Source organism: Melanotaenia boesemani, chromosome 16 (assembly GCF_017639745.1).
Source record: "Melanotaenia boesemani isolate fMelBoe1 chromosome 16, fMelBoe1.pri, whole genome shotgun sequence".
In the NCBI taxonomy this organism is placed as follows: Eukaryota; Metazoa; Chordata; class Actinopteri; order Atheriniformes; family Melanotaeniidae; genus Melanotaenia; species Melanotaenia boesemani.
In genome coordinates this window covers 213,992-239,816 of record NC_055697.1, presented here as the reverse complement: position 1 = coordinate 239,816, position 25,825 = coordinate 213,992, and the positions used below count along the sequence as shown (strand labels likewise).

The 25,825-nt window shown below is 38.9% G+C and overlaps 1 protein-coding gene across 1 annotated transcript in view; it reads right to left on the bottom strand.

Annotated features, from left to right (window-relative positions):
- The window catches only part of slc2a15a (solute carrier family 2 member 15a), a 98,846-nt gene that overhangs the window by 48,579 nt on the left and 24,442 nt on the right, over positions 1-25,825 (bottom strand). The window contains exons 4-6 of the mRNA XM_042011127.1: positions 23,987-24,147; positions 17,362-17,486; positions 16,736-16,881 (exon numbers count right to left, since the gene is read on the bottom strand). Of these exons, the coding sequence (XP_041867061.1) occupies positions 16,736-16,881; positions 17,362-17,486; positions 23,987-24,147 (432 nt within the window). The remainder of the gene's footprint in view (positions 1-16,735; positions 16,882-17,361; positions 17,487-23,986; positions 24,148-25,825) is intronic.

The following is a 25,825-nucleotide window of genomic DNA, read 5'->3' as shown; positions in this document are numbered from 1 at the left end:
ACGATTCACTTCATTGTTTTGCTGCTTTCACTTTTTTTCTACCTGGGATATTATATATTCTTATATGAATTCTCAGGGCCATCCTCTCTCTGTAGTGTGTACAGGTATAATCATAATTAAAGTCATAATTATTTTATCTTATTAGATTTTTATGCTAAATATCCTACTTTCTTTTTTTAAAAAATCTTATTCTATGTCTTGCTACTTTCCTACTATTTATTTTCCATTGTGTGTCTTGCTGCTGTTATACTATATACTACGGGACTAATGAAGGAATCTGAATCTAAATCTGAATAAGAAAAAATCTTCCATTACCACTATTGCTGTGGATTTCTGCTTTATATGCAAAGCACCCACTTCAATTCAATAACTAGAAGGTTGGTGGTTCGAAGGAGATGTGGAGAGGAAAACCTCACTTTAAACAGGAAGGAAAAATTCCATCAGAACCAGGAAGGATGGCCATCTGCATAAAGATCTTAGTGTTCCAGATTTTACCAACAGGACACTTTACTCTAAGACTGCAGGTTTACTGGTGGTTCTTAGAGGTTCTAAAAGTAAAAATTGGAAGGCAGAACCTTCAGTTATCAGACCCCTGTCAGTGGAACCAGCTTCCAGTTTGGCTTCAGGAAGCAGACTCCCTCTCTACCTTCCGAAATAATAAATCTTTTAGTAGGTCTGGCTTGATGACCCTTATCCATACCTTCAGGCCTGCTACTACAGGTTGAAGCTGCTGGAGGACATCCCATGATGCACTGGGCTCGTCTCTCTTTACATGTAAAATATCTGACATTGTTGTCATTCATTTATGTTATGTGTTCTGCTGCTTGTTATCTCCTCTTTCCTGTTATCTCCACCCCAACCAGTCCAGGAAGATGGCCGTCTTTCCTGGTTTTGATGAAGGTTTATCTTGATGGAGGTTTCTTCCCATTTTCTTTTCCACTATGGTCCACTGTCTCATGCATGACCATTACAAGGGAATTGTATTAGTGATAAAGTGATAAAGTGATGATGCAACATTTTGTTTTAAACAGTGAAAGTCCACAGATAGTTTCCCTCATTGTTCAATAAACCTGCAGGCTGCTTTCACTGCGATGTCCCGTCAGAGAAGTGATCTGTCGTGTCTCCAACGGCAACTCTTAATCGGCTCTAAAACAGAACCTGCAGCTCGGTCGGTCAGCTGTTGTATTAGATAGTGGAGAGAAGGGGGATGATTGCTTAACATTATGTTACGTGACACAAAAGAATCATTTCAGAGCTCTTACAGCTTGTGTGTATCCAGAGGATGATGCCACATTTTTTTTTCAAAGTCCACAGATAGTTTCCTAAATCATTTTTATTGCAAGAAATATTATCCACAATTCACTCTGATCATTAAATGTGTATCATGCAAGTAAGTCTATCCTAAATAGTTTTTGCAATGTCATTCACCATTCACTCTGTATCAGGTATGTAAGTAAGTAAGGTAATCAAGACAGAAAGACAGGTGACAACCTACTTAATATTAAATGCAACAGTATTTGCGGGACGACAAAATGTTCTTCTCTCGTGGACTGACGGAGCCCAATAAGCCTGCACCTGCTTTCACAGCAATGCACTGTCACAGGCATGATCTGGCATGTCTGCAACCTGGCATCTGAGTTTCTGTTGTCACGGTTACCAACTATCGTTTAGTCAGCGCCATAATTTACAACAATAAGCCTATTTGACCGGAACTTCTTTCATAGGTGTCCATTATCACTTTTTAACGGACACCCTCCAGCCAATCAGAATTGAGTATTCACCCAGACCATGGTGTAACAGTAGTTAGTAGTTACTAATTGGGATAATATGAATACACTTATAAAGATTCAGACTAATGTGAATCATGATTACTTTGATTAATTGGATCATTACTGGATTACGGTGAGTTGTACTGAAATAGATTCCATCTTTAAAAGTACTTTGAGGTTATCAAAGTACTCTCAAAGTACTTTTGTCGTGATTTGGTTTTGTATAAATAAAGCTGAACTGAATTTAGTTGAATTAATCTTAATGCAGGCTGTAGGGTGTTGGGGGGTTAGCACTGTTGCCTCACAAGAAAGTTTCAGACTTTTTATGGATATGTTCTCAACGTGAATGAGTTCTTTATGGGTACTCCAGTTTCCTCCCACAGTCCAAAAACAGGTATGTTAGGTTGACTGTTGATTGTACATTGACCCCATTATGTTTGAGTGTAAGCTCAAGTTTATTTATAAAGCAAATTTAAAAAACAACTGCTTGCCAAAGTGCTGTACAACAATAGTAGTCACGTGAAAAGAATTAAACTAATTTTAACCAATAATCTAAAACCAATAAAAACAGACATTTTTAAAAAGCAAAAGAACTGAAAGCCAATAAATAAAAATGTGTTTTAAGTAGGGCTGTCAAGCGATTCAATTTTTTTAATCAAATTAATCAAAGCTTACAAATTAATTATGATTAATCACCATTCATGGCTATGTATGAAATATGCCCGTTTTTACTGTACTGTATCAACAGAAAGATCAAACCAATGCTTAGGTTTTTGTCCACTTTTTTAATTTACATTAGATGATCACTTTAGTTGTAAAAATCAGTTCAATATTACTTAAAATCAAGACCTTAAAAAGTTTATCTCATTTGTGCCAACCTTTTCCTGGTCAGTGCTCCTGCCTGGCCTCCACCTAAACTTTCTTAGACCCGCTCCTGCATATCTAAAGTATAAATCCTGTCTACCACCTGTCGGCTACTTTATTAGAGAGCTTCCCTGATTTGTATCTCAAATCAAAATCAAACCAAATTTATAGACGCTTTTCATGCACAAAGCAACACAAAGTGCTTTATATGGGGGTATAAATCAAAAAAGTTTGCTATGAGAGCAAGAGTTTTGGTTTTCACACTCAAATATCATGCTCTCTCTCTCAAAACTCTGATCTCACACTCAGAAAGTCCCCACATGCTTTCAAATATATTGTTCTTCCTTTCAAAACTGGTCTCTTTCCCTCACACTCAGACACTTTCTCTGCTCTCAAAACTTCAGCTCCTGGATATTTTTTCCTGTCTCTTGGGTTGCTGAAAGAGCTGTCTAACATCCTCCAGCCAATAGAAAACAAGATAAATGATGCCCGAGCAAATCGTCAAAGCCTTCTTCAGTGTGCACTTGTTTTACTTCACACAATACTTCACACAGTGGCTTGTTAAGATCATTTTATGCTTTCCCATTTTACTTTTAAAGTAGATACTTATTTGTCAATAATATTATAACTCACTGGGCCTCTGGTAGATCTAAGATGACTTCATGAAAGCACATAAAACAGTGGTTGGCAACTGGCGGTCTGCAGGCTGCCAATAATATCTGGCCCACCAGATTACATTGATAAAAAAAAGAAAAAAACAAGTTAACTTACCTGCACTCTAATCCCGGATTAGATTTACACGATAGACCGATACAGAGTCTGCATTACTGCAGACACCACATCGATCTGCCTGTTGATATCCCGCTCCATCCTTCCCTCACTCGTGAACACAACCCCGAGATAAGTGAACTCCTCCACTTGGGACAGGACCTTATTACTGACCCGGAGAAGGCACTCCACTCTTTTCTGGGCGACGACCATGGTCTCGGATTTGGAGGTGCTGATTCTCATCCCAGCCACTTCACACTCGGCTGCGAATCACTCCAGTGAGAGCTGAAGATCACAGCCCAATGAAGTCAACAGAACCACATCATCCGTAAAGAGCAGAGACCCAGTCCTGAGGCCACCAAACCAGATCCCCTCAACACCTCAGCTGTGCCTACAAATTCTGTCCATAAAAGTTATGAACAGAATCTGTGACAAAGGGCAGCCTTGGCAGAGTCCAACCCGCACTGGAAATTAATCTGATTTACTGCCGGCAATGCAGACCAAGGTCTGACACCGGTCGTACAAGAACCGGAGAACTCATACAAAGGGGTCGGGCACTCCATACTCCCTGAGTATCCCCCACAGTAGTCCCTGGAGGACACGGTTGAATACCTTCTCCAATTCTACAAAGCACATGTACACTGGTTCAGCAAACTCCCATGCCCCCCCCCCCCCAAGACCTTGAAGAGAACACCCAACCCATCCAACACCCCCTCCAAGCACTCCAAAAAAGGTGGGTACTTTGAACTGCTGTTTGGGGCATAAGCACAAACAACAGTCAGTGGAGGGAGGCTACCCCTTCGTCCACTGCAGTAAACCCCAATGCACAGGCGCCAAGTTAGGGGGCAATGAGCATGCCCACACTTGCTTGGGAGCAACTCCAGAATGAAAGAGGGTCCAGCCCTTCTCAAGGACAGTGGTTCCAGAGCGTTGAGGTGAGTCCAACTATATTTAGCCAGAATGGCTCAACCTCATGCACTAGCTCAGGCTCCATACCCGCCAGAGAGGTGACATTTCACATCCCTAGAGCTAGCTTCTGCAGCCGAGGATCAGGCCACCAGGGTCCCTGCCTCTGACAGCCACCCAGCTCACACTGCACCCAACCACTATGGCCCCTTCTGCAGGTGGTGAGCCCACGGGAGGGAGGGCCCATGTCACCCTTTTGGGCTGAGCCCAACCGAGCCCCATGGGCAAAGGCCCAGCCACTAAGTGCTCGCCTCCCTGCCCCACCTCCAGTTCTGGCTCCAGAGGGGGGCCCAGGTGACCCACGTCTGGGCAAGGGAAACCTGGGTCCATGATTTGTTGTCATCATGGGGTTCTTTTGAGCCGCGCTTCGTCTGGTCCCTCCCCTAGACACCTGTTTGCCATGGGTGACCCTACCAGGGGCATAAAGCCCCCGACAACATAGGCATTGGCGATAATTTGTAGATTCATACTCACATCAATCCATAACCGCACTCAGCAGTACTGAGAAGCTATCAATGGGTTGTGTTAGTAACTATCACTTTTTACATATACAAATACAGTCGCTAATGGTGACTTTCTTTTCCTGTACTGTCCTTTTCATTCATGGTGCCAATATTAAAATTCAAAGCGGTTAAATCCATCTGAAGATGCTTCTAGTAACCCCACAAGTAACAGTGTAAGGTTTTACTCCCTCAAAGTTGCAGAATGCCGACATCCACCGAGGTATAGCATAAGAAAAAGGGGAAAAAAACACATCCAACTCCAATCTTGACTGAGCTCAGGTTTTTTACTCACATCACATACATCCAGCATCCCCTTCTCTCTTTTCTTTTTAAGTCTATAAAGGCTAAGGCCTAAACCATTCAGTTACAAACAGGAGTGTATTCACAATTGTGACCCATAAAAACATCAACTACAAACTAACTTACACCACCTCCCCACAAAATACACAATTACAGCCCTCTTAAACCATTTACTTAAATCTTCTCCAATATCCCCCCTCTTCTCCAGCCACTTGGTTGCCATACAAGCTAATTAAGCACACCAGGTCCTGGTTAACAACACTCATGGGTGCGCCTTCATGATAGTGCTGATCTTCAAAATCACCTCAGAGAGAGAGAATAGAGACAAACCAACACATATACTGAAAATAAACCAAGTTAATGTATTAACCAACCAAATAGGATCCATCTTTAGTGGATCAATACATGAACAAAAACAAAAAAAAAAACACAAATAAATGGCATCAAGGTGCATGTAGTGTATGTGTGTGTGTAACCACATACTGAGCATCTGTTTAGTAAAGGGGTGTCTGCAGCTCCCCCGCAAATAGTAATATAAGTAAGAAGATTAAAGAAATGCTGTGGGAGATGGGGATAAGTGATCTATAGTGAGAGTTAAACCCCCACCAAAGGAACTATCCATTTTACTCAGCAGCCCATCGTTCTTATTAAAGAATTGACTACTTCTTTATGTACAATAAAGACATAGGACAAGTTAAAAAAAATCTCATATTGGAGTGTTGGATCTCTCAGACCACTGTCCACACTACATAGAGATAGATGCCAACTAAATGAAAACACCACTCCTCTGTAGTCTCAACTCAAGTTTACTAAAGAGGAAAATCAAAGAAGAGTTAAAACAGGATATTCAAACATATATGTAGGATAATTACAATGATGAAGTCTCTCCTGTAATATTATGGGATGCCTGTAAGGCGGTACTAAGGGGCAAAATAACTGCAAAATCATCCCTTCTAAAAAAGAATCCAGACAAAGAAAAATTCTCCTGCTGAGCTGAGAGCTTATTCTGAATCCAACCAAAATCTCTGGAATCCTGTTTTAATTCCTTCATTCGTGTGGCTGATGTGGTTTTGGATAATATACGGATCTATTTAGTAGCCTTCTGGCAATATATTTTATGTGGGACTTTGTTTTTCTGTGTCCAACTGAGATTTGGGCCCTGTAGGCCTGTAGGCCTTGAAGACCACAGTCATGCCACCTAAAGCTTCAAACTACACCACTGAGGATTATGTCACCATGGCTCAGGTGCGTGAAATGCTGGACCAACAACAAGACTTTTATAAAACTTTACTTGAACAACAAGAAAGAAGCTTTAAAATGTGTGTCCAGGTGATTGTGGACTCTTCAAATAAAAGAATTGATGATCTGACAAAGCAGATTCATGACTTTAAAGTGAGTCTGGAATTGACCCAGAAAGAAGTTGATGACAACAAAGCATCAACTTCAACTCAGACTAAAAATTGCAATGAAATTCGATCAGATCTGGACACAAAATGCAAAAGTCTTCTTGCATACTCTGACAAAACAGAATATCTGGATGGCCAATCAAAACGCAACAACATTATTATTGATGGCATCAAGGAGTCTGGAAATGAAAATATGATGGAAAGTGAAGGAAAAGTAAGACAGCTATTAAGTGAGAAACTTCAACTGGATCACCTAAAAATTGAGTTGGACATGGTACATAGAGCGGGGAAGTCAGTGCCTGGAAAACCAGAGAAACCTCGTCCCATACTGGTGAGATTCCTGCGCTTTAAGGATAAGCTTGCTGTCCTGGATAGAGCCAAGAAGCTGAAAGGATCAGGAATCTACAGTAATGAAGATTTTCCTGAAGCGGTCCGACAGAAAAGGAGAGAGCTCCTTCCAGCCCTGAAAGCTGCTCGTCAGAGAGGTGATACAGCAAACTTAAAGTATGACAAACTCACCGTTCATCCACCTCGAATCTCACCTCAACTGGAAACATCAGATCCCTAATGTCAATGTTGGATAATTAGACTGTGAGTAAGACCGTTGAGGTTTCATTACACAACTAATATTACAGATTCAACAATGTCGACCAGTAGCTCTCTTTTTGAGAATGAGACCTACAGGCCTTTTGATTCTCATACAGACTCTTATAGTATAGACATTGACCCAGATGTTCACTTTTATTCTGTATTTAATGATTTTAACTTTTGTGAATATTATAGTGTAGAAAGGTTTAATGATTTATCAGGGACTATACCTTCCAATGCATTTTCGAGTTTTCATCTCAACATTATTAGCTTATGGAAGAATTATGATGAATTTGTACATTTATTATATTCACTCAAACATGATTTTACTGTAGTAGCCTTGTCAGAAATGTGGCTCTCAGAAGATACTAAAGATATTTTTAAATTGTCAAATTACCAGTCCTGCCATTGTGTAAGAGAGGCTAGACCAGGAGGTGGCGTGTCTCTTTTCATTCATAATGATTTTGAATTTCAGCTAAGAAATGATTTAATCCTAAATTCTGACAATAGGGATATAGAATCATTATTTGTTGAGCTTGCTGGGGCCTCTGGTGGCAAAAATGTGATTATTGGTGTCATTTATCGTCCACCTGTTTCATGTATCAGACATTTTATTGAAAGTTTATCTGCAACCCTTGACTTAATAAATTCTGAAAATAAATTATGTTATCTTTTAGGTGATTTTAATATAAATATACTAAAAAGCAAAAGTAATGTACAGACTAATGAATTCACTAATATTTTGTTTTCCAATTACTTTTTCATTAATTGATAATATTTTTACAAACAATCTTAATAGTGAAACTAAATCAGGGGTTATATATTCAGATTTGTCTGATCACTATCCTATTTTCCAGCATTGCTCACTTAAAGTAAAGAATCTGGAACCCAACAAGAAGATAATGATAAAGAGGAACATGAGTAAACAAAATATGGAAAGATTTAGGCTTAAAATTAGTCATACTGCTTGGGATGAGTTATATTCAATAACCAATGCTAATGATGCATATAAATGTTTCATGCAGCAAATTGAAATGCATTTTAATAAATGTTTTCCAGTTTGTAAAACTATTAAAAAAACAAGTCAAAGATCTAAAAAGTTTACATCTGATTTGTTAAAAATAAAAAGATAAAAAGAATAAATTGTATAAGAAATATATACTGAATCCTACACCTCTTACCCACAGCAGTTACAAAGAACACAGAAATAACTATATTCATTCTCTTAGATCAGCAAAAAGAAAGTATTTCTTTGACAAATTTAAAAAGTGTTCCAGTGATATAAAAACTACATGGACAGTAATCAACGAGTTGCTGCAAAGAAATACTTTACCTACAGAACTACCTCAGGGATTTGTTGATGGTCAAACAATGTTAGAAAATCCATTTGATATAGCTCAGAAATTTAATCAATATTTAGTAAATTCTAGTTTAGAACTGGTAAAAAATATGTCAGCTTCTACTGAAGATCCATTACAATACATCAAATCATGTTGTCCTCCAATTTTATTCTTTCAGTCACCAAGTACAAATGAAATAAGTGAAATAATTGATGAATTAAAGCCATCTTCAGCTGGGCACGATAACATTTCTGTAATTCTAATGAAAATAATTAAACAGTCTATACTGAAACCATTAGCTTACATTTATTCCTTATCTTTAAACACAGGTGTAGTACCAGACGACCTAAAGATAGCCAAGGTCATTCCTTTGTTTAAAGCAGATGACCGACAGTATTTTAATAACTATAGACCCATATCAATCCTGCCATGCTTTTCAAAAGTATTAGAAAAAATTGTCTATAAAAGAATTTTTTGTCATTTAAACACACATTCCCTTTTTTATAGACATCAATATGGCTTCCGAAAAATCATAGCACCTATATGGCTTTAATTCATTTATTAGATAATATTACCTCTGCATTAGACAATAATAAATTCATTTGTAGTATCTTTCTTGATTTATCAAAGGCATTTGATTCTGTTTCACATGACATTTTACTTGCAAAATTACATAAATATGGTTTTCATAAAACTGCATTTAAATGGTTACAAAGTTATATTTGCAGCAGATCTCAGTTTGTTTGTTTCAATGGTTGCAATTCTGACAGGGCAGATATTCAATGTGGAGTTCCACAGGGATCCACATTAGGTCCGTTATTATTTTTAATTTATATAAACGATTTATCTAATGTTTCTAATGAACTTACTCCAATAATGTTTGCTGACGATACAACCTTACTTATATCTAATTCAAATTGTAATTTACTTATGAACCAAGCAAATGCCGGATTGTCTGCTTATGACAAATGGTTTAAACTGAACAAATTATGTCTGAATTTAAAAAAATCTAATTATATTATTTTTAGTGGTAAAAAAAAATATATTTTAACAAATAAACTTAAAATTGCTTCTGCTGAGCTAACTCAGGTCTCTGCCACAAGATTCTTAGGCATAACTGTTGATGAGAACCTGAGTTGGAGGGAACATATTGATTGGGTTACTAGTAAACTCAATAAATCATTAGGAATCATAAGGAAAATTGTTGTTTGGTTGATACAAAATGCTTACTAACTCTATATTACAGTTTGATTTATCCTTATTTATCATATTGCAGTATTGTTTGGGCGAGCACCGATCCATCTGCTTTGAATAAAATCTTGATCCTTCAAAAGCGTTTTGTCAGAATTGCAACTCATTCTAAGGTTTTGACTCCGTCCCATGGTTTATTTTACAAACTTAATATTGTTAATATTTATGATCTCAATATTATGCAAATTTGTATCTTCATGTATAAATTGCAATTCCATCCAAGTACTATCTCCGAACATTTTATATTTTATTTCAAAACTAATGCAGAGGTTCACAGGTACAACACTCGTCAATCACAACAGTTTCATGTACCTAAATATGTCACATCCAGAGCTCAGTTTTCTTTAAGCTACAGAGGCTGCATATTATGGAAACAATTTTCACATCTGGCGGAAAGTAATAGATTATTAAAATCTTATAAGAAATGTTTGAAAAAGGTTCTAATTAAATCTCATTGAATTGTGGAAATGTAATTTATATTGTATAAATTGTAAATTAACAAAAATGTAATTCTTCTGTAAAGTAACTTTGAGGTGGAGGCTTCAATATAAGCCCGTATGGGTTTTCTGCCTCTCCCTGCACTTGTACTGCTTTTATATAAATACTTTTTGTATTATGTCTTTTAACATGTGCCAAATAAATAAATAAATAAAAAAAATAAATAATAATAATTTAGAACAAAGAAAAACAAACAAAAAAATAAATAAAGCAGACCCAGAAACACAAGAGAAAATAAAACAAACTAGAAATGAAATAGATCAAGAATTACAAATTCTATAGAGAAAAATTATTCTTATTATTCTTGACGCAGAGCTATTATGAAACAGGACCAAAGTCAACAAAACTTTTTTGAAAAACTACAGGTGGAAAGCAATATATATACAAAATTAGAGACCCAACAAATAAAAAAGTAACTTATAAAACTAAAGAAATGCAAGAATGTTTCAATAACTACTACCAAAAGTTATATGCTTCGAAAGAACAAGAACAAGCCAATGCATTATTAAACAAATTATTGTTACCAATGATATCGAATGAGAAAAATGAAACATTAACTAGAAACGCATCTGCCCAGGAACTGGAAAAAAACAGTAAAAAGACTAAAATTCAACAAATCGCCAGGAGAGGATGGATTTAGTGCTGAATGGTATAAAACTTACTTAGAAGAACTTTCACCTATACTTTTAGGAACATTCAACAGGGTACTGAAAAGGGGACAGATCCCACACTCCTGGAGAGAAACAATAAATACAGAAATCCCAAAACAGGGAAAAGACAGACTTGATTGTTCCAACTATTGTCCAATTAGTCCACAAAATTTCCCTGAGGATTCTCCAATGGGATTAATAAAGTATTTTCTAAATCAAGACTATAAGATTTTTACCTCTATATTAGCCAGAAGATTAGAACATATTCTCCCAGACAATAAATTTAGACCAAATGGGATTCATAAAAGAAAGATGGACCAGAGACAATAATAGACAGACTTTAAACCTGATAGATCACATTACAAGGAATGACAGAGAAGCAATTATTTTAGGTTTAAATGTGCAAAAAAGCTTTGATACTGTGGACAGATCCTTTTTATACAAAGTCCTATCTCGATTTAATTTTTTAGATACATTTTTGAAGATAATCCAAGGACTATACAGTAAACCCACTGGTACAATTAGGATTAATGGGGGACTGTCAGGAGTTATAAAAATTGAACAAGCATGTAAGCAGGGATGCTCTATGTCACCAGTACTAGTCGCCATATTAATTAAATTTGATTGTATACTTGGGAATGAATATACCAGAAGACATAAAGAATATTGTGACTGTTAATTATGATCCTTTACTGGCCAAAATAAAAACAGATATAGCCAGATGGAACCTGGTAACCTAATTGGGACTTATGCAAAGAGTTGAAGTTATAAAAATTATGCTGCTGCCAAAATCCCTATATTTATTTCAAACAATACCTGCAGAACCCACTAATAGTATGTTTGAAGACATTGATAAATTAATATCTAGATTCATTTGGCAAGGCAAGCGGCCTAGGATTTAAAACTTTACAATTGGCTAAAAATAAAGGAGGCCTCTTGCTCCCTAACTTGAGAAACTACTAATGAGTAGCACAAATAAACCCACTGGTGGAATTATGCAATCCATCTTACACAGCAAAATCGAAAAAGAAGGAGAAGGATGGGATGGGAGAAGGATGGCAACTTTATTACCGACATTGATGGCAGGCCTAAAATTCAAATCAACTATTGGAAACGCACATTTTCATTGACATGGAGGGAATTTGCATGGAAGACAGTAACACGCTTTTTTCAAAACACCCCCAGGGGGGCTCAAATGTAGATAAATCATGCTGGAGGTCAAGTGGGGAGAACATCCAGACTGTGTAAAAAGATATTGTAAAATATACATGTTTAATATTCTGTCCAATGCCAGTAAAAACAATAACTTGGAAATGGAAGACTGATAAAGTACCTACAATAGAAGATTGGATAAATGTGATTCAAGAAAATTTTCAGACGGAGAAACTTACATTTTCATTGAGATGGGAACAGGACAGATTTGAAGAATGTTGGAAACCATGGTTGAAGTTTATGGACTTGAGATCAAAATACTCATAGATATAAATGAAGTGACACCCACTGTTACTTGGCTACTCTGTATTGTCGAAACATTTTGTATTTTATTTTTATTCTTATGTGTATGTATGTATATGTATGTATGTATGCATGTGTATGCATATATATATATATATATATATATATATTCTTTTCTCTTTCTTTTCTTCTATTTAAAAGGGGGTGAAAAGAAAAACAAAAGAGAATACAAGGTATGAGATGTTGGTTGGGAAGATGAAGATGCATTAATTTTGATTATTTTTGCCAAAATGAAGGAATAAGTGGAATTGTCTTATACATTGTGACTGAAATTTATGTTTTCTTCATGTTGTTTCCAACTGGGAAAAACTGAAAAAAAAAAATCAAAGCAGGCAGAACTTTATAACATTGTCTAATTGTTAACATAACACATGAATTAAAGCACATAACTCAAATTTATAGCACAGCATTCAACAAAAGGTTCAATTTCAGCTGAATCTGCATCTCACATGAGCCTTTGCAATCCAGAGTTTTGAAAATGGCCCCGCCCCCTCTGACAGAGACAAAACATGTTGAGTTTTCTTGGCTAATCATTATTATTACACTGCATAATGTAGAAAACTATTAGAAACAACTTATTTGTTTTATTAATAAGACACTGTTTATACAAAACATTAAATGATAATTAGTCACTATTAAAAATTTTATGTTCAAACAAAATCTGGGCTAAGAGGGTGGAGTCACTGTGTCAAGTAAAACAAGCACACCCTGTAGAAGGTGAGGACTGTTTGCTAGAATTATCTCGTATTTTATTGGCTGGAGGAGGTTTGACAGACAGCTCTTTCAGCAACCCAAGAGAGAGCTTTATGAGTGTGAGATCAGTTTTGAGAGAGCAAAATGATATTTGAGCATGAAAACCAGAAACCTTGCTCTTAAAGCAAACAATTACGCTCTTGATTAAAGATAGGAAAATAACCCATAGTTTACATATTAAAAACAACATTTAAAAGCTTATACACACCAAAGTATATGACAAAAAATCACACTCCCCCCACCAGCCCATACCCCATTTCTGCACAAACATGAACTCCATCTCTATTTACTGTCTCTGAACTGAATGTAAGTATAAAAATAAAAATAAAATGTAAACATCTGGCTTGACGATTCTATGAGGAAATGAAATATTGGGGATCCAGTCACACCCAAAACCAGCCCAGATATGAGCATAGAGCACGCCACCACAGGAACCACCTAGATCAGGGTCAGAGGTTCCACACCACAGCCACAGGGCTGCAGTGCAGGGCCCCCAGCCACCTAGACAAGGGCAGTCACCATGGCAACAACCAGAGCAGATAGAGCAGATAGAGCAGGCAGAGCTACCGGTGTGGAGGATCCCCAGGAGGAAAACACTGGAGTAAAAAAGTAAAAACAATAATAAATAAACTATAGGAACTGATAAGAGCGACAAGAACAAAAATACAGATAAAGTATTTCAGAAAAAATATATATAAAATAAAATAAAATAAAATTTGTGTACTTGAGTAAAACAAAACAATAAAATGGAGAGCCACATAAATAGGTGGTATTTAAAATAATAGAAAATTATGATTAAATAAGTGAAAATCTAAACAAAATCAAATAAAATTCAGCTATAAGCGAAGCTTAAAAAGAAAGGTCTTGAGCCTGTTTTTAAAAACACAAACAGTCTCTGGCAGGCTGGTCCACAGTCCAGGCCCATAGTGGTGGAATGAGGCCTCACCAGAACTCTTGGTTCTGACTTTGGGAACAACTAAGAGGCCAGTACCAGAGGACCTTAGGACCTGCGAGGATTCATAATCTAAAAGTGTGTCTGATAAACAAGAAGGCCCAAGTAAAAGAACCTTTAAATCAATCCTGAAACACACAGGGAGCCAATGCAGCCATTTTTAAACTTGTGTGATGTGTTCTCATCCTCTGGTCCTCATCAGATCTCTGCTGCTGAGTTCTTGAGTAATTGTAGGTTAGAAATAGACATTTTGGGAAGACCAGAGAGCAGGGCATTACAATAGTCTATTCTAGTAGAAATAAAAGCATCAGCACCTCAGTGCTGGCAAGAGAGAAAAAAGGGCAGACTCTGGCAATGTGTTTAAAATGGTAAAATCTCAGAACCTGTTTATAATTTCACTCACTACATTGACAACCCCTAAATAATCACACCAACACCTGCACAGCACCAGTGATTCAGAAAAGACATCTGCTTGTTTCTGTGACAGTGACATGAATCTGATTGTCATGAAACTGATAAATGTACTTTAACTAGTGCGTCCCAGTACAATACTTTGGGTAAATATATGTCAGTGTTAACTATGAACTGCTAGTTTCCTCTTGCATATTTTGAGCTGTAAACGATACAGTATTACTTAGTTGTGATGAAAACCACCTGTAATATTAGTAAAATTAGTAAATAAGTGGATAAGGATGGAAATGAGATAAAATTTGTCATTTTTTTCATTTCATTTCATTAGAATTTTGTGGGTAAAAATTTACTCATAACATCCCCTACAGGGTAAAACAAGGTTTTGTTTTCGTGATGTAGACATAGACTGTATATAAACAATGGACGAAGCCTCTGTGACATCAACCATAGGTTTCTGAAGAGCAACAATAAAGCTCGTTGGGTGTTCCAACCATTGCCATCTTGGCAGCGTCACACTAGTTAGTTTCGGAAAGTCCAAAAATGGGCAAAGAGGTGGCGCTGAGAGGGGAACTGTAAAAGTGGGGGTAGATGATTGACACCCATCAAACTCCGAGCTGCCTATAGGTAAGAGCTAATCAAGCTAACCCCGAGCAATGGTAGCTACCCAGCTAACAGAGGTAGGCAGGCTAAAGCTAAGGCGTGCTGTTAGCTGGCTAAAAAACATGGTTGTGCGGCACTCTCCCTTTTTTATTGGATACCTGTCAATCAAAGGGACATGCCCCTAATTATGCTGAATTTCAACATTAATTTAAGCTGCAAGCAGCGATGAAGGCCCTCGCACCTGTGGCGCCTCTCCAGCCTATTGCACTGCCCCATCAGCTGGCAACCTCCCTCTCCCAGCATGCTCGCGCTCGCTCGCAGCCTTATGCTCACTCATCCTCAGGTTTTCTGCCTTGGGTGGTCATTGTCTCCCTCTGAGGATCCCCTGGTACATCAATGGGCCCAATAATGACATCAGAAGTGTTCATAACCATGTTCTGACCAATTGTGTGAAATAAATCCAAACAAAAGCATGGTTTTAAGATCTGCAGATATCAACATGGCCAGTAGGTGGCGCTATAGTGTTTTTTCATGTAACATGTTCAGGTTGGGACTTTAATGACAACTGCCAAATATCACATCGTTTGGTCAACCAAGTCCAGAGTTATAACATTAATATATACTTCCCAAGCTCTTGTTTGTTGTTACATGTATATTGTGTTTTTAAGTAGGAGTGTGTTTTAGTTTAGATATAATTCATTCAGTGCCCTCAGTGGATCAACAAACAACTGATCTGAAAGTTAAAACCTTTCAAACTTGGGGTGGGGAGGTTCTTCTGGATGGCTCACCAAGCCGAATGCAAAGTGTGTAAATTCTTCATGTCAGTAACTTTACATAAGAACAGGCAGACGATGAGGTGTTAATAGCCCCCTGAGACAACACCCCTACGAAACTTTTTGTAGCCTGGAAGTTCTAGTGTTGAGTTCCCACATTATTTTTCCTTAACTGAGATAAAATTCTAAGTTTCTATTTGCTTTTAACTTACTTTTTAAATTACTGTAAATCTGCTACTATCTCGGTTATTTTTTGTAGAAGGAACTAGTAACTATAACTCATTACTGGGGGCTGCATCGTTCAGTGGGTAGAGTGATCGCTCTGTAGCCCAAGGGTTGCTGGTTCGATCCCAGTACATGTACAAGCCATTTACTTTTTGAAAGTAGCATGCCCAACACTGAAAATAAGCTGCACAGAAAGCACCTGAAAAGGTTTAGAATTAATGAAAATTTTTTAAAACTAAATTTTTTCTAAATAAAAAAAATATTAATATTAAAAACAGCAACATTTATAGACTGAATAACGAAAAATAAAAAATCTGTTGAATTGGTTAAGCATAAAAATAGTTTAGATTCCACTAGAGAGGTGATGCAGTTCCCTTAGTACCCCTACCTACAGCAATTCCAGATAAAAAATATTGATGTTGAGAATGTTTAAGAATCACACTTATAGCCCCTCAAAATGACTCTTCATTCACACTGTGGCTAAATAATTTTGCTTTTATCAATACCAGAATATTGCTGCAAAGATGATATTTTAAGGCTTGTGTGTATTCGCTGCAGTCAGGGTACACATACAGCTGTTGTCAGAAAGCAGTGTCTTAATACCTTTCCTAGAAGTTCATGGAGGCCAAGAACTTGAGCAGCAAAGACTCCAGTGCCAATGAAGATGCTTGGAACAAGACCCAAGAACCCTCTCAAGTTTTTTGGTGCTATCTCACCCAGGTACATTGGTACAACACTTAAAGATATACCTGCAGGAACAAAAAACAGAGAAGAAAAGTTTTCTGAAACCCCTCCCTAATTTACCCCAATTGCACCATAGAAACATTGTAATTTATCAATAAAATAGTTTACATTTCAGGTAAACAGAACTAGTATGTAGAGTGGCAAGTAGCCCTGCAAAGTGACATTGGATAAGAAAAGGGTAACATGTCTAAAATTCAGCCAACAAAATGGGACCTGGGGAAATAACATTTATTACTTTTAAACATACATGAATATGAAATAAGAATATAATATTTAATTCTGAAGTTTTACTTCTCAGGATATAGTACAGAAACATCTGGTCTAAGTGTAACCCAGTTTTCATATTAACAACATATCAACAAAATCATAACAACTTACTATAAAATCAGAAAGAAATCTTTCCTTAACTGGACCAGGGGTAGTGTGTACTTGCATTTGGATAAGCAGTGTAAATACTGCATTTAAGCAAAATTGGATGTGCATACCTGAGTGAATTCCAGTGATGAAGCGCCCAAGGATGACCATCTCAGGGGAGCCACAAATTCTACTGAAGCCCATTAGTGAGCCAGCAATAAAGACTAGCACCGTTGTGTTTATGACTGTGCCTTTCCTGAAAATGCAGACATTAACACAAATAGTATGAAGTCTCTCTGATGTGCAAAAATAAAAAACAAAAACAAAACAAAACAAACAAACAAAAAAAAACCTGACATCAAATCAAATTTTATTTATAAAGCTCTATTCATGCCAAAAAGCAAGACAGTGCTTTACATAAAATATGCATAAAAAAACTTTACAAGTTACAAGTCAAAATGTTAAACAAAAACAAAAATCAAATAGGTCTAAAAAATATAAATAAATAATTCACAGACAAAAACAGAAGTTTAAAAACTACATAAAAATTAATAAACTACAACATGAGAAAATAAAAAGAGACTGAAACACAAATAAATTGATAAAAAAATACTTAAATGAAAAATAAAAGATTAAAGCACAAATAAATAACCACAAAAAAGATTAACTTAAAAGCTAAGCTAAAAAGGTATGTCTTTAGTCTCTTTTTAAAAACGTCAGTCTCTTCAGAGCTGAGGTTCTCTTGCAGGGCATTCCACAGACAAGGGCTGTGGTGGCGGAATGAGGCCTCACTGTAAGTTTTCATCCTGACTTTAGGAACAATAAAAGACCGGTAACAGAGGATCTCAGGGTTCGTGGGGACTCATAATTTGAAAAAAGATCAGAAAAAAAGAAGACCCAATACTATATTTATAATCTACTAAAAGGACCCTAAAATCAGTCCTGAAACCCACAGGGAACCAATGCAGCGATTTCAAAACTGGTATAACATGTTCCCGCCCTCTGGTCTTCATCAGAGCTTGTGCCGCTGAGTTCTAATGCAATTATAGGTTATAAATGCTCATTTTAGGAAGACCAGAGAGCCGAGCATTACAGTAATCTAATCTACTAGAAATGCAGGCATTAGTGCCTCAGTGCTGGCAAGAGAGAGAAATGTGCAAATTCTGGCAATGTTTTTAAGATGATAAAATCTTGTTTCTGTTACATTTCTGATGTGTGGAATAAAATCCAGCTCAAAGTAAAAAAGAACACCCAGGTTTCTCACATACTGAGAAGGTTTAAATTTAAATAATTTAGGTAAAATAATCTCTCTCTTGTCAGGGCAGATGATTAAAACTTCAGTTTTGTCCTGGTTAAGCTGTAGGAAATTCTTTGCCATCCATGTCTTAATATCTAAAACACAGTTTTAAAGCACATCAACTGGATCCAGGTCATCAGGAGACATGACAATGTAAAGCTGTGTATCATCAGCATAGCTGTGAAATTAAATGCTGTGTCTACTGATTACACCCCTCAGAGTCATCATGTACAGATTAAAAAGATTTGGGCCTAAACTGATCCTTGGGGAACCCCACATTGGGTTTTATGGGTCCTTGAAAAGCAAGTATCCATACTTATGAAAAATAGTCAATCCACAAGATATGAATAAAACCAGTTAAAAACAGTACCTGAGAGGTCCGCCAGACATCTCTTTCTGTCTAATAAAATCTGGTGATCTACTGTATTAAAGCCGGAACTAATGTCTAGTAGAACCAGGACTGAAAGTTTCTGTGAATCGAAGTTAAATCTATGGTCATTAACAACCTTTAAAAGGGCCATCTCTTTATTGTGGTCTGTCCTAAAACCAGATTCATATTTTTCTAAAATATTGTGTTTATTCAAAAACTTGTGTAATTGAATAAAAACAACTTTTTCTATTATTTTACTTAAAAACAATAAGTTGGATACAGATCTAAATTATACCTCTTCAAAAGGGGCCTCACCACTGCTGTTTTAAAGGCAGATGGAAAGACACCCGTCTGAAGGGAGAAATTTACCATGTCTAAAATCTCTCACTCAAAGAAATCATAATATGTTTTCAAAATTGATGTGGGAGTGGGATCTTAAGGGCAGGTTGTTGGGTTTACTTGGGAGAAAACGTGACCAAGCATCTTTGCATCAAGTAGGACAAAACTCTCCAGTGTTTCCTCGGGTAAAAACTTCAGATTTTGTAAAACTAACATTCCATTAAGATAAAAGATTCGACATAATGGCATTGTTTTTACCTCTGAAGTGGTCTGCAAAGTCCTCACATGCATCTTTTGATGGTAGCATGGAGGACTTGTTAAAATCCATGTTTATTAAAAGATCTATTGTTTAAAAAAAGAATGTGGGTTGTTTTTATTGTCTGTAAAAAGATTAGAAAAGTGGAGGGCTCTGGTCCGTTTAACTTTTTTACTGTAGAGTTTTTCTCTGAGCAGGAGTTTGACTTAAAATGTCAATAAAATTTTCAGCCACTTCAGAAGTTATATATTCCTTCCTCACATTTCTCACCGAGGCCTCCTGTTGGATAAAACTGGTGGTGTATAAAAACACACAGTAGTGGTCTGACACAGCCAGGTCAACAACAGGGTTCATAAGGTTAATGATGAGCTATGACATGACTGCATCATTCGCCACTGGTATTATAGATCAGCACAGCAGACATGGAACACTATATCTTCCACCATGCTACTACGTTCTGTCTCAGAAGCCTCTTTGCAAAGCCTGCACCTGGGGTCTTTTCTGATGTTGAACGTTCTGTGGTCAGTTCCTGTTCCTGTGCAGCCATGATCAGTGCCTACATAAATATTGGATATGCTATCTAGGGGGACATTTAGCTTCTATTATGTTTGTTATGACCAAACCTTGAGCTGTACTTCTCCAGAACTTTATCCAGGACCAGATCAGACTACTCAGTGCTCTACACTGTGTAGTGTTGCATATTCTTGGGTCTTCTGAAACAGGTGTACTATACTTATATCATGGAACACTAAGACTGCATATAGGCGGACTCATTGCCATCATCAGATTTTAGTTACTGGCTTTAAATCAAAAGGATTCTATATACATATTATCATATTCAGGGTCAGAGTGGGGCTGGAGTCTGTCCCAACCATCACCAGGCAAGACATGAGGTACAACACAGGTTTCCAGTCCATCAGAGAGAGAATGAAACACACTACAGTTAATAAGGATTCAGCAACTAACCTAACATGGATGTTTGTAGACTGTGACAGAAAGCCAGAGATTCATATAAACCCACCAGGGAGCACACATAAACACAAAGAGACCATGGGTGATATTTTAGCTGTGAACCATCCATCCATTATCTGCTGCTAACCTGGAGTTGGGTAGTGGGGGCAGCTGCCTAAGCAGGTAAACCCAGACTTCCCTCTTCCTGGCCACAAGTAGGCATCCAGGAGGCATCCTGACCAGATGCCCGAGCCACCTCATCTGGCTCTTATCGATGCGGAGAAGCAGCATCTCTACTCTGAGCCCCTCATGGTTCCCCAAGCTTCTCACCCTATCTCTAAGGCTTGTATTTGCGATCTTATTCTTTCAGTCACTACCCACAGCTCGTGACAAGGGGTTAGGGTAGAAATGTAGATTGACCGGTAAATCGAGAGCTTTGCCTTTTGGATCAGTGCCCTCTTCACCATGACAGACCAATTCAAGTCCGCATCACTGCAGACGCCGCACCGATCTGCCTGTCGATCTGCCTGCTCCATTCTTCCCTCACTCGTGAACAAGACCCCGAGATACCTCATTGCCGACCTGGAGAAAGCACTCCACCCTTTTCTGGCTGAGGACCATGGTCTCGAATTTGGAGGTGCTGATTGTCACCCCAGTCGCTTCACACTCGGCTGTAAATCACGGCCCAATGAAGCCAACAGAACCACGTCATCCACAAAGAGCAGCGACCCAATCCTGAGGCCACCAAACTGGATCCCCTCAACACCTCGGCTGCACCTAGAAATTCTGTCCATAAAAGTTATGAGCAGAATCTGTGACAAAGGGCAGCCTTGGCTCACTGGAAATTAATCTGATTTACTGCTGGCAATGCGGACGAAGCTCTGACACTGGTTGTACAGAGACTGGACAGCTTGTACAAGTAGGTCCGGCACTCCATGCTCCTGGAGTACCCCCCCACAGGAGTCCCCGTGGGACACGGTCGAATGCCTTCTCCAATTCCACAAAGCACATGTAGACTGGTTCAGCAAACTTCCATGCCCCCTCCAAAATCCTGAAGAGAGTGTAGAGCTGGTCCACTGTTCCATGACTGGGACAAAAACCACACTGCTCCTCCTCAATCTGAGGTTTGACTATCCAATGGACCCTCCTCTTCAGCACCCCTGAATAGACCTTTCCAGGGAGGCTGAGGAGTGAATAGAAATATAATAGAATAGAAATACTTTATTAATCCCTTTGGGGAGTCCTCAGGGAAATTTGGGTACCAGCAGCAATACAACACCAACAGTAAAGCAGGACAAGCAATAGACACAATACATACAGGTACAAAGCAAAACAGAGGCAACAAGGTGCAAGTGTGATCCCCCTGTAGTTGGAGCACATCCTCCAGTCCCCCTTTTTGAAGAGGGGGACCACCGCCCAGCCTGCCAGTCCAGGGGAACTGTTCCCAATGTCCACGTGATGCTGCAGAGGCATGTCAGACAAGACAGCCCTACAGCATCCAGAGCCTTAAGGAACTCTGGGCGGCCCTCATCCACCCCCCAGGGTCCTGCCACTGAGAAGCTTCTTAACCACCTCAGCGACCTCAACCCTAGAAATGGGAGAGCCAACACCAGGGTCCCCAGACACTGCTTCCTCATTGGAAGACATATTGGTGGGATTGAGAAGGTCTTTGAAGTATTCCCTCCACCCCTCACAACGTCCCTACTTCAGGTCAGCAGCCCCCCATCCCCACTGTACACACTGGTGATGGAGCACTGCTTTCCCCTCCTGAGCCGCTGGATGGTGGACCAGAATCTTGTCGAAGCCGTTCGGTCATTCTCCATGGCCTCCCCAAACTCCTCCCATGCCCAAGTTGTTGCCTTAGCAACCACTGAAGCTGTGTTCTGCTTAGCCTGCCGATACCCATCAGCTGCTTCTGGAGTCCCACATACCAAAAAGGCCTGATAAGACTCCTTCTTCAGCTTGATGTCATCCCTTACTGCCGGTGTCCACCAACGAGTTCAGGGGATACCGCCACAACAGGCACCAACGACCTTGTGGCCAAAGCTGCGGCTGGTTGCCTCAACAATAGAGGGACAGAACACAGCCCACTTGGACTCAATGTCCCATGCCTTACCCAGGACATAGTTGAAGCTCTGCCGGAGATGGGAGTTGAAAAACTTTCTGACAGGGAACTCCGCCAGATGTTCCCAGCAGACCCTCACAACACACTTGGGTCTGCCAGGCCTGACCGGCATCCTCCACCACCATCTGAGCCAACTCACCACCAGGTGGTGATCAGTTGACAGCTCCGCCCCTCTCTTCACCCGATCAACGAACTGCGGCCTAGAGTTTCCTGGTGCCAAGTGCACATGTGCACACTCTTATGCCTGAACACAGTGTTAGTTATGGGCAATCCCTGATGAGCACAGAACAGGTCGGGGGGGGGGGGCGTTCCTACCAGTCACGCCCCTCCAGGTCTCGCTGTCATTGCCCATGTGGGCATTGAAGTACCCCAGCGGAACAAGGGGGTCCTCGGAATGAGTGCTCTTCAACACCCCCTCCAAGGACTCCAAAAATGGTGGGTACTCTGAACTACTGTTTGGTGCACAAGCACAAACAACAGTTAGGACCCATCCCCCCACCTGAGGGCGGAGGGAGGCTACACTTTCGTCCACTGGGGTAAACCCCAATGTACAGGCACCAAGTCAGGGGCCAATGAGAGTGCCCACACCTGCTCAGCTCCTCTCACTGGGAGCAACTCCAGAATTGAAGAGGGTCCAGCCCCTCTCAAGAAGAGTGGTTCCAGAGCCCAGGCCATGTGTTTAGGTGAGTCTAACTATATCTAGCTGGAACCACTCACCCTCTGGCACCAGCTCAAGCTCCATCCCCACCAGAGAGGTCACATTCCATGTGACATTCTGAATATCTTTCCTAGAAGTTCATGGAGGCCAAGAACTTGAGCATCGAAGACTCCAGTGCCAATGAAGATGCTTGGAACAAGACCTAAGAACACTCTCAGGTTCTTTGGTTAATTTTTTTAACTTATTTTTTTAAAGAAATATTCATTTTTGTTTTTCATTTTCTTTATTTACTTTCACTGTATCAATTTTGACATTTCCAAACATTTCCATTGAAATTACAAGCTGTGACGCATAGGAAAATAATACAAAAATGTGCATATTTTACAAGTTACCAAACACAGTGGGAGCATCCTTTGGTAAAACAGAACCAATTCTTGGTCTTCCTCACAGGTAAGTTATTTTGACTATCTTGGAAACACTTCTGTGATTTAGATAATTTCAATGTCCCATTTCTTCTCATATTCAAAACAAAATATAAAAGCTAAGAAATGGTTATGTGACTGTCTTTGTGCATGTTATGTACATCTGTCAACAGGTTTACACATGACTTTAAACCATGATTATAACTTACAGATTTGAATACACTAAATATTCTGATTTTCAGTAACAAAAACATATTACTGGACACACTGTACATACTTAACCTGATCACTTGAAAAAAAAATTTACAAGTACAGCCTTTAAAAAATACATTCCTTACCTGCCAAAGCGAGAGACCAGAATCCCCACTATGAGTGAACCCAGCAGACCTCCAATAGCAAAGACAGACACCGTCAGAGAGTACATAAGAGTCAAGGTCTCCCCACTGAGTCCTGTTCCATTGCGACTCAACACAGTCTTGTTGTAGAAGTCCTTTATGTACTGATTGAAAAACAGATATCAGAAATAAGAGTTTCAATTAATTTTTCTTGATTAGGGATACTTTGAGATTTTGTAGATTTATTTTAAATGGCTAAAACCTTTTTTCCATTAAAACTGATGGGTGATCTCAAGAAATTTTAACTACTCTTGTCTTTTTAAACCTATTTCTAAATGTCTAAGAGTCTGTGAACTTCTCCATCATAAAAAAAAATATGTTAGATATGGTAAGCTTATATAGCGATATGTTCAACTCAACTGCAAGGTCTAACACTTGGACAAGCAATTGTAATCAGTTGTTTCTCACACACCAGGGCTGGACTGGGACGCATAGTCAGGCCGAGAGTCATTCACTCACTCAGGCCAACCAAACTCATATGCATATGCTCACACGTGTGGTCCACACTCATGGACTAACTAATTACCTAAGCACATTATTCCAGACCAACATTCACACAAAACTACAAACCCCTAGTCCAGTGTTTTTTCTCTTCTTTACCTTCATCACAAGTTTCAATACAAGACTGCCATATTAAAGAGAAGGGATGCATCTAAAAGTTGCAGGATAGTAAATCTCAAGGACCAGACTGAATATAATACACCAATACCAATATTTACTACAAAAGTAAAAAGAAGAAGTTGTCAACAGTACTTCAACCAATGTGATTTATGTAACATTAGAAAACGATGAAAACATCCAATTTTAGGAGGGGTTCCCAAACCTTTCCATTCAGCAACCCACATGTAGAGGTATGTTTGGTACAGCAGGCCTCACCAAAAATTTCATGCAGTAAAATAAGCCACTTTGTTACCATGGAAACAGAAAAACAAACACACACTCCACGTGAAGTTGTTAACTTAAACCTCAGGCATCAACATTTAATCAAAAAGCATAAAAAAGCTGCGATCGCATCATTTACAACCAGATAAACACACTGACACACTAATTAAGTTAAAAGTTCCCTGGGTCAATAAAATGTTTCTCACTGGCACATTTTTGCAGCTGTTTCTATGTTGGACATGTGATCAAATACAAATCTGCAGCTCGTCACCAGCTGTCTCACCTGCATTAAGCATTTATTAACCAGTCTGTTGCTGCTACCAGTGGGGACTGGAAAATATCAGAATATTCCCTGATCCTAAAGTGTTATTTTATTTTTTTTTTTTTAATAAGGCCCCTGTCAGCTCCCCCTTTGCTCTTTTATCCAGCCCATTTGCACCACCATGTTTCTGCTATGACACACCTGATTCAAATCCATGGCTCATTAGCAGACTTATACAGTGTCAGAGATCCATTTAATGTGAATCAGGTGTGTTGCAGCAGGGTGACATCTAAGACCTGCAGGATATTTTGCCTTGAGGACCAGGGTTGTGAATCACTGCCCTAGAGGTCTTATTTACCACCGTAGCCCAGCACAAAACGGGCCTGAAGATGGTGAACGCCACTCCCCATAATAGTTGTGATCTTTAAAAACCAACGTGACAGGAAAATGTGCGCACCTGTAGGTAAACTCTGACCCGTGCGTTCGGACTTTCTGGAGACGATGCAGGCGGTGAACCCCAGCCAGACTGCATCCTGCTCCTCACTTCACACCAAACATCAGTCACTGATCCACGTCATCATTTCCAACCAGCCATGTTATCTGTACTGCAGCTTGTAGGGAGCCACAACCGTTCCAGA